At 53.8% G+C, this 8,144-nt stretch overlaps 2 protein-coding genes across 2 annotated transcripts; one reads left to right on the plus strand and one right to left on the minus strand.

Annotated features, from left to right (window-relative positions):
• Window positions 1–602: 602 nt before the first annotated feature.
• CTRU02_206178 (beta-fructofuranosidase) lies at window positions 603–2,867 on the minus strand (the record flags this gene model as incomplete). Its single annotated transcript, XM_036728644.1, has 2 exons — window positions 603–2,155; window positions 2,588–2,867. 2 exons carry the CDS (start codon window positions 2,865–2,867, stop codon window positions 603–605), a joined length of 1,833 nt encoding a protein of 610 aa, XP_036579533.1.
• A 4,469-nt stretch (window positions 2,868–7,336) lies between these two features.
• CTRU02_206179 (uncharacterized protein) lies at window positions 7,337–7,919 on the plus strand (the record flags this gene model as incomplete). Its single annotated transcript, XM_036728643.2, has 2 exons — window positions 7,337–7,530; window positions 7,649–7,919. The coding sequence occupies 2 exons, from the start codon at window positions 7,337–7,339 to the stop codon at window positions 7,917–7,919; spliced, it is 465 nt and encodes a 154-aa protein (XP_036579532.2).
• Between the last annotated feature and the right edge of the window lie 225 nt (window positions 7,920–8,144).

The following is an 8,144-nucleotide window of genomic DNA, read 5'->3' on the forward strand; positions in this document are numbered from 1 at the left end:
TTTTCGCCTCATTTTACCCACTACCACCATCGTGGGGTAGTGCAAGCTTAATGCCTACGTGACGGACGGCTACTTCTGTGGGACGCGTGTGCGTGTGGTTTTTTTGGTTTTTTTTTCATTTCTTTTTTTGGGGCGGGAATGGATGGATGATCGCATTTGAAGTTGAAACGTTTGCTGTTTTGTAAGAGGGGAGAGGGGAGGGGGGGTGGGCGGCCCGTCTGGGGGGAGAAACGTGCGTGCGCGCTGAGAGGGGGGTGAGAGGAACGTTTATAATGCGTTTATGGGGTATGACGACAAGTGCTTGGGGGCGCACTTTGTTCGACTTCATGCGAGGTTCATGTGAAGATTTGAAGCTTCGGGAGAGATATTGAGGACGTGGATTATGGTAAGGTAGGTTAGGTAGGCGAAGTGCAGCGTCAGCTTTTATTGTGTTCTTCACATGACAGAAAAGGTCACAGACGCAGTGGAATAGAGTCGAAATCTCAATATATTTATCTTTATATGGCTTGGTAGTTCATCTGAGTATGCCCAACTAGAGACGTGGGCGTGAGAGAGATACAAAAAGAAAGTCATAATTCAATGATGCAGTTAGCGATGATGGTCTACAACTCCTCCGTAATCCATTCATCCTTGGCGGGAGCCTTCTCCTCGTAGGCACCCCAGGAGCTCTTGAGCGCGGTAGCCTTGAAGTCGAACGTAATGCCTTGCGCGTTGGAGCCGCCCCGCGTGAGAATGATGCTGTCGAGCGGCTTGTCGGTGAAATAGAGCATGGTGCCAGCCTCGACGCCGCCGTTGACGTAGACCTCGAGGATGGAGCGGTCGATGATGCCGTGCAGGTGGAACTCAATGTTGGCATCAGAACCCTCCTCCGACGCGGCCTCGAGGGCCTGTACGTCCGAGATACCGTAACTGCCGGATCTATCCCAGGTGGTGCTAGCGCGTGCGATGTTGAAGCTGGCTACGGGGGCGGCGCTGCCGGCGCTGCCGGTGAACTGGAAACCCAAGGACACCTTCTCCGCACCGTTGGACTGGGAGCCCTGGAATGAGAGCTCGGCGGACGCAGTGGAGCCTTCTTGGAGCAGGGACCGGGCCATGCGGACGGTCAGGGTCCACTCGACGGCAGGGTCGAAATCGCGGATCACGGAACTAGTGCCCTCGATGCCCGCAACGTTCTTCTCGTCAATTATGGGGTTCCAGCCGGGGGTCGTGCTTGCAAGCTTCGAGAGGTCGCCAGCAGGCACGGAAACAAGCTTGTTGGTGTTAGCGTCCAGCCAATGACGGCGGACGCCGCCCATGCAGTGGCGCCAACCCTCACGGTCCGTCGGCGTGCAGCATCCGTACGATGATGCGTCGACTGCCCAGGTGACAGAGTAGGCGTCGTGGTTGGCGTCGTCGAGATCTTGGAAGTGGAAGAAGGCCGTGGCGTAGTTATCGGGGCCAAAATCAAAGTCGTGGATCGCGTAGGTGTCTTGCCGCGCGTGGATGGTATTCCGCGCACTGCGGCCTGAAACAGGACCGTCTGGCGTGAAGTGGGTGCCGTCCCAGCTGCCGGTGAGATACTTCACCTCCGCTCCGCCAGTAGGAGAGCCACCGCCCAAGCTGAGGGTCAAGACCCATTTGGAGCCGACCGGCTTCCCGGACTTGTCCTTAAGGGGGATCTGGAGGAACTGCGGGCATTCAATCATACCAATGTTGCGCTGAGGGTTCCAGTACGACACTTGGGTCCACTTCACCAGGTCTGTCGAGGTGTAGAAGGTGACTTGGTTCTCCAAAGACAATACCATGACCCAGGTCTTTGTCTCGTGGTGGAATGAAATCTTGGGGTCGCGGAAACCGTGGCGGTTGAGTGAGATGATAGGGTTGCTCTCATACTGGTTGAAGGTCTCGCCGCCGTCGTACGACCACGCAATGTGCTGGGATTGCTGGTCGGGCTCCCATGAGGTGTAGTAGGCGATAATGTTATCTTTGCCGTTGGTCTTGTTGGATGGAAAGAACCCAGACACGTTTTCCTTGTCGATAACGACACTTCCCGACCAAATGGAGCCGTCACGCGCAGAAGCGGGAATACCAATTGGGTGGTCAACCCAGTTGTAGAAGTCGGTAGCCGTGGTGTGGCCCCAGTGCTTCGCGCCACCTCCCGGTACATTATCGGCATCTGAAATGATCAGCGGTAAATTCTTCACGAGATGTCGCACGAGAAATAAAACTAGACTATACGAAGTGCTGCCGGAGCCTCATTCCAGCCAAGGTGCGCGATCTGAGGTCTTGACCCGGTGCGCCGGGCAAAGGCGCCCAACAATGTAATGTCTTAATTCTGCACGGAAATGCGGGGTGACGCTGCAACGGTCATCATCGCACATGTGATGTTTCCGTCTTTGGCAGAGTTGCAACCCTCACGGCAGCGGGCACTAGCACGTGTGCAGGAGGCAGATCCAATAAAACAAGCAGAAACACGCCATCGATATTACATGAGCAAACGGGTTGTCGTTTGTTCAGGGGGCTGCAAGATGTGTTCCAAACGTCCAATTCCGGCGCGATTGAGTCGGAAACATGACTAGGCAAGAGAGAGACTACGAGACTGACTTACACTGGTAATACATGTGCCAGACGCCGTCCGAATCGATAAAGAGGCCATTGGGATCATTCATCCAGTTGGAGGGCGGTGAAAAGTGAATCTGCGGCCTCCAGCGAGCGGAGCGATCGGTGCTGGCCATCCTGGCTGTGTGTGAAGGTTCGGAGCGTTTGAGCTCTTCTTGCGCTGGAGGTTGTGCTTCTGGGTCAGGGAAGAAGAATCCTGGAAGGGCGTTTGTCGTCGGGGCTGCAAGCAATGTCGACAGAAGCGATGTAAAGAAGAGATTCTGACGCATGGTTAGGCGAGTCCGGCTCCCCGTTCCTTATAGAAAACCAGTGTCAAAGTCTCGGCGAGACGGTGCGGGCAGACGAGGGGCGTCCCTGATCGACAGACTTCGGATGGATTGAGTAGCGGAACGTGTCAGCGCAAGAAAGTAGAGTGACTTTAGGACGAAGCTTGCAGGTTGCGCGCGGCGCAGTCAAAGTTCAGCTGGAACGCCGGTGGGAAAGACGACTTGTCAAAAGGCTGGAAAAAAAGAAAAGATGCTTGTTCGCCGTCGCTGTCTCTGTCCACGAAGAGGATGTGCAAAAAAGGGCGTGGAAGACGGAGATGGGTCCGGCTGTCGTCGTCAAGAGATGGCGGCGGTATTTATCGAAATTGCAAGACAGTCCGGTCGGTTCGTAACGGCCTGTCTCTTCAGAAACATGCAGCCGGCAAGCAAGCAGAAACAACAACGGCCAAATGTTATTGTGCCATTACTTTAGCTTGGTCTCGGCCGGCGCAGCAGCAGTGGTAGTACTGGCGCCGGCACAACCATTTGGCAGAATTGGTACTTGGAACCACTGACAAGCTTGCAGCGCCTGAGCACCTTGGAAACAGAAACTGGGCAAGTACCTCCTGGAAAGTGGACGCCAAGCACAAGAAAGAGGGAAAGTTGGGAGGGGCGCATCACACACCATGCGTCAAAAGACGAGTCTCATGACTCTTGTCGCAGTTGGCAGGTGGCTGGCTCCCGTGGCCCTTTCTTTCCCCAACTCTTGGTTTTTTGGGGTTAAGAAACGGATAGAGCAGAAAGAGGGCCGGATAGAAGGCAGCCAAAGGGATAAGAGAACACACCCCGCAAAAGTGACCCCTGGAAACTCCGGTTCTTAGGTGGGTTCCCTTCCACCCGGATCGCTATTGGTCGGAAGCCCAGCAATTCTCGTTGACAGTGCTTCTCTTACCGGCCTAGCGCCCCGGTCATCGCCGGGGGATACAGCGGCTTCGCTGCTGCACAACACCCTGTGATAGAACCATGTTTCTGGGGAAGACATGCGGGGGGTTGTAGAGGTTGAAGACACGCGCTTAGACTCGATGGAACATGAGAAGAGATGAGCGGAAGCCATGTGAACGACTTGTGGATGTTATCGAAGATGACATGATGTAAGATTTTTCATTTTCCGGACCCAGCAATGAGCAAGCAACACAGGCAGTAATGACATAAAAATATTTTTTCTTTCCTTTTCCACCCCTTCCTCTTCTTTGGTTCCTCTGCCTCTCTTTCTTTTTTTTTTTTTTTTTCCCACTCTGCCACTCTGGGCATGAACAGGAGCGGGAAAGTGGGGTCCGCTGAGCGGTGCCCCTCATCCAGCGGGAAACAAAGGAGGAAGGCCCTCCAGTGTCTTGAGTGACGACAGGTACTTTGTACATTGCACTGGCAAGATGTATTTTCCGCGGAAGCCAAGACGGGCCGGATGGGAAAGCTTACCTGGGGGGGAAAGACGGATGTTTGTCTCAGTCACCCTTGATTCCGATATGAATCACGGGACGGGCAAACAAGTTGTTTCTCCCCCTGCTCCAACCGACAAACAAGCACTTTCCCATCCGATCAGGCGGCCAAATCGTCATTGACAGCTTCGGGTAAGTATCATCCAAATTCAACTTCTCCTTCCAACCGCGGGGTAAACCCTCAAATGGTCTCATTCTTGATGCGTTTTCACATCACCTGGAGCCAAAATTGTAACGGTATATGAGAATCGAGCGAGACACGGATCGGCGCAGATTCAAGACATGGCGGCCACGCGCTCCCGAGCCCTACCCGGCTTGTATGTTCTCTCTTTTCTTGCAGATCACCCGAGTCATGATGCCAAGGTCACCAGCCTACCGGCACTTGCCCGACGTTACTTCATATATGCATTGCCAGTCTGCTCCAGGCCACGAGGTGTTGAAGATCTCTTGTCCGCCATTTTGATGCCACGCTGCCATCGACGGCATCACGACCTTTCGTGAAGTTTTTTGCCATTCTGATGAACACGAGACGATGTTACTCGAAGCGGAGTCGATGCAACGTCTACTGAACTAGTACCGCCGTAGCAAAGCGAGAACGGTCTAAAAGTCTGGCCTCATATCGGGCTAAAGTCGGCTTCCAACACTGTTGCTCGAGATACCAATTTCATACGAGTCTTAAGGACGCCGTTGCCTCCGTATGGCTTCCTTTTCACCGTCGGCAGTGGATTCAAGCACGTCTAGAACCTCATCGACCTTTTTTTCGTCGTGCCCCAGATTCCACTTGGTGTCTACATCTTGTTAAACCTGACGTGTCACCCTTCACAATGCAGCTGTTGTTCCCCCGAAAGGTTAGCGATGGTCAAAATCGACCTTGGAAAGGTTTCGGACAACTTCCATCACAGACACACCGCCACCTTAAGAGCTTATGCATCCAAGAACAAGACAGGACCAGATATGCAGACTTGTCGCTGCCACAGTAACTCCATCATCCACACGCCGGTGTGTCATTCGGATGGCGGCGGCTGTTCCTGCTTCCATTCTTGCGGCCCGGCCTGGTGTGCGTGTTGATGCCCATTCACACTACTCCGTGGAGATGTATGACCGGACCGGATCCTTAGTCTCACGACGGACCATCAAGACGTGCGCTACCGCTGCTGATGTGCCTGCCGTTGACGAATACTGGAGATCCACTCGGGCTGGACCATAGGTTGGGCCAAGGGCTGGCCCTGTTCAGGAACAAGGTCATCCAGTTCCGCGCTCGGCGCCAGTTCATGATGAATGTTTTTTCTGTGGGCTCACAACGACGTGTGCTTCTGAACATCTAGCTTCTTGCCTCCAGAATGGGTGTGAGCATGTTTTGTGCATTGCGAATTGGTTTCCATCAGCACTTGCAAAGTCTCGTTCCCCCAAAAATGTGCCGAGCAAAATAGCGAGGCGGAGCCCTGCGCCAAGTAGTCATTTGGAGAAGGCGATTGCCCTAAGATATCAGATGAGCTTGATTGATGCCAGGGGAAGGCGAAGAGCAGCCAATGATGTCCACCCTACACAAGGCTAAGAGATGAGGTTATCGCTAGCAAAAGCAGACGGAGACAAGGGCGCCGCCAGCCAGATTCCGCAAAGCAGTGGGCGGAAATTGGGAGACGTGGTTGAGATTGGTAAAATACTCGTGCGGTTGATTGATGATATCTTATTGTTGTTCTTCGGGGTTGATTTACAGTATATTCCCACTTCATGTTACTGCCGACTTTTTTCTTTTTTAGCCTTCCATATCCAGAGACCTCTGCGGCTCGTCGAAGGGCCTGGCCCCGTGCCCCATTCTCAAGGGCTTGGTATGATGATAGTGTAGAATGATGGTGCCGTTGGGCGAATGACGACCTCTCTTAGCACGGCGGAGCGGAGCCCAACGAGTGAGCGCTGGGCACTCATGCAGGTTGCCCGAATTGACGAAGGTGAGGCCCCAGTTTCGCGCCATCAGCGACGCCCAATTGGCCCGACATACCCTCCCACAGTCACCACACCCTGCATTTTCGTGCCCGTACTAGCGAATGGCCGGCTGTTAGCCCTTCGACTTTTGAGGCCCCCTCCCAATTGCACCGCCCCGCCATATCCAGCACGTCGAATCGAATCTGCGCTCGACTTTTACTTAAGTAAACCTGGCGGCCCGGTTCCTTGTCCGTGAAGCAAAAACGACTTTACCGTTTCCCCCACGTTCTGATCAACCCTGTACGCCAATCCCCGAAAGAACCCCGATAAACGCAACCGCAGCCCCGCGTCGCTTTGAGCCTCATCCGAGAGAACTTTGTCCGAAAGAACTTGCTTGAATACAGCACCCCAGGAACCGAAATATCATAGGATAACCTGAACCGGCTATCCAGCAATCGACGCCGCCCTCGGATCCTTAACATTCAAGGATCAACACCACCCAGTCTTCATTTCCTCCCGGAATGGCCCGATAGCATCTCTACTCCCCAACATCGTCAGCTTGTCGCAAAACACCATTACCTCTTAGGTAGCCTCCCCGGAGTATCATCAACCATCCTGAGAGCCGCATGCGGGGAATTTCCCCGCCTATTCTTTGACTCGGTCAAAGCACCCTTCAACTCAGGGCTCGCTGTTGCCTCTGGACTCCTCGCCGCATCTTGCTGCGCCCATCTTTGGCCCTCCTAACGAGCCTTTGCACTTCTCTGATCGCCAGATCAGACCCGTAAAACCAACACCACCCGGAACACCCGCCAGTCTGCCAAGGTGGCGTTTTACCTGGACACCAGCATACAACCCAACCTAGTTGACTCTTGTTACTGCGTGTTACTCGGAAACACCATCTGCTATTGCGAGTATTACTCCGACTTGACGACCACTTCTCTGAAAATAGAATCCGTCGACGACCCCCCTCCAGCACCTCCCCCTCCGCCTATCGGCTTGCCGACATGGAGATCACCTATGGCACTTGGTGTCATGGAGTGTCTACTCGGCACCCCCTCCTCTTCTTCGGGCATCATGAGCCCGAATCTAAGCCCCCTAAACCCCGAAATCGAGAATGAAAGCGACAAGGCGAGCGATAGCGGGACGAGCAATGACGCCGTCACGCCCGCTGCCGCCGCCATTGTCGGGGGAATTGACATTTCGCGCCTGCGGTTCGAGTGCCGCTGGCAGAACTGCGGCAAGGTTTTTCGCAGACCGAGTGATTTGACGTAAGTTTCACATTCACTTTCATTTTCAAATCCCACATATCGAATTTCAAGGTGTTGATGTCGAGGGTGAAATTTGAAAACGTAAAAAGAGAAAGAGACAGGACTAACGCGAACACAGCAAACATGAAAGATACCACATCAAGGAGTACCTCTGCGACGAGGTCGGCTGTGACAAGGCCTTTGCCACGCAAAAAGACCTCAAGCGGCACAAGATGACGCATGAGACGCTCGACGGCAACAGCGCCGGGTACCGATGCCGCGTCGCCGGGTGCCGGAAGGCCAAGACGGGGCACGTGTACAACCGCCGCGACAACTTTGTCCGCCACCTGCGGACGAAGCATGTGGGCATGGACTTTGATGTCAGAGAGGAATATGACATGACGTACTGAATGCTTTGCTGTCTTTTGGTGCACTTTGAACTTTTTCGATTCGAGATTGAGGAAACTTTTGGAAAGCCACCCCCTGGGCTCTACGACGCACACGTACGACGAGCCGGGGAGCAATGGGAAGAAACATTACAGGAGATGAGAGGATTGCTGAACATCGAGGCAACAGGATTTTCTAGTTTTCTTTCTTTTCCTTTTTCTTATTGGGTTTGGTGCGCTCCTGCTTAC

This window comes from Colletotrichum truncatum, assembly GCF_014235925.2.
Source record: "Colletotrichum truncatum strain CMES1059 chromosome Unknown Contig_0003, whole genome shotgun sequence".
NCBI classification, from domain to species: domain Eukaryota; kingdom Fungi; phylum Ascomycota; class Sordariomycetes; order Glomerellales; family Glomerellaceae; genus Colletotrichum; species Colletotrichum truncatum.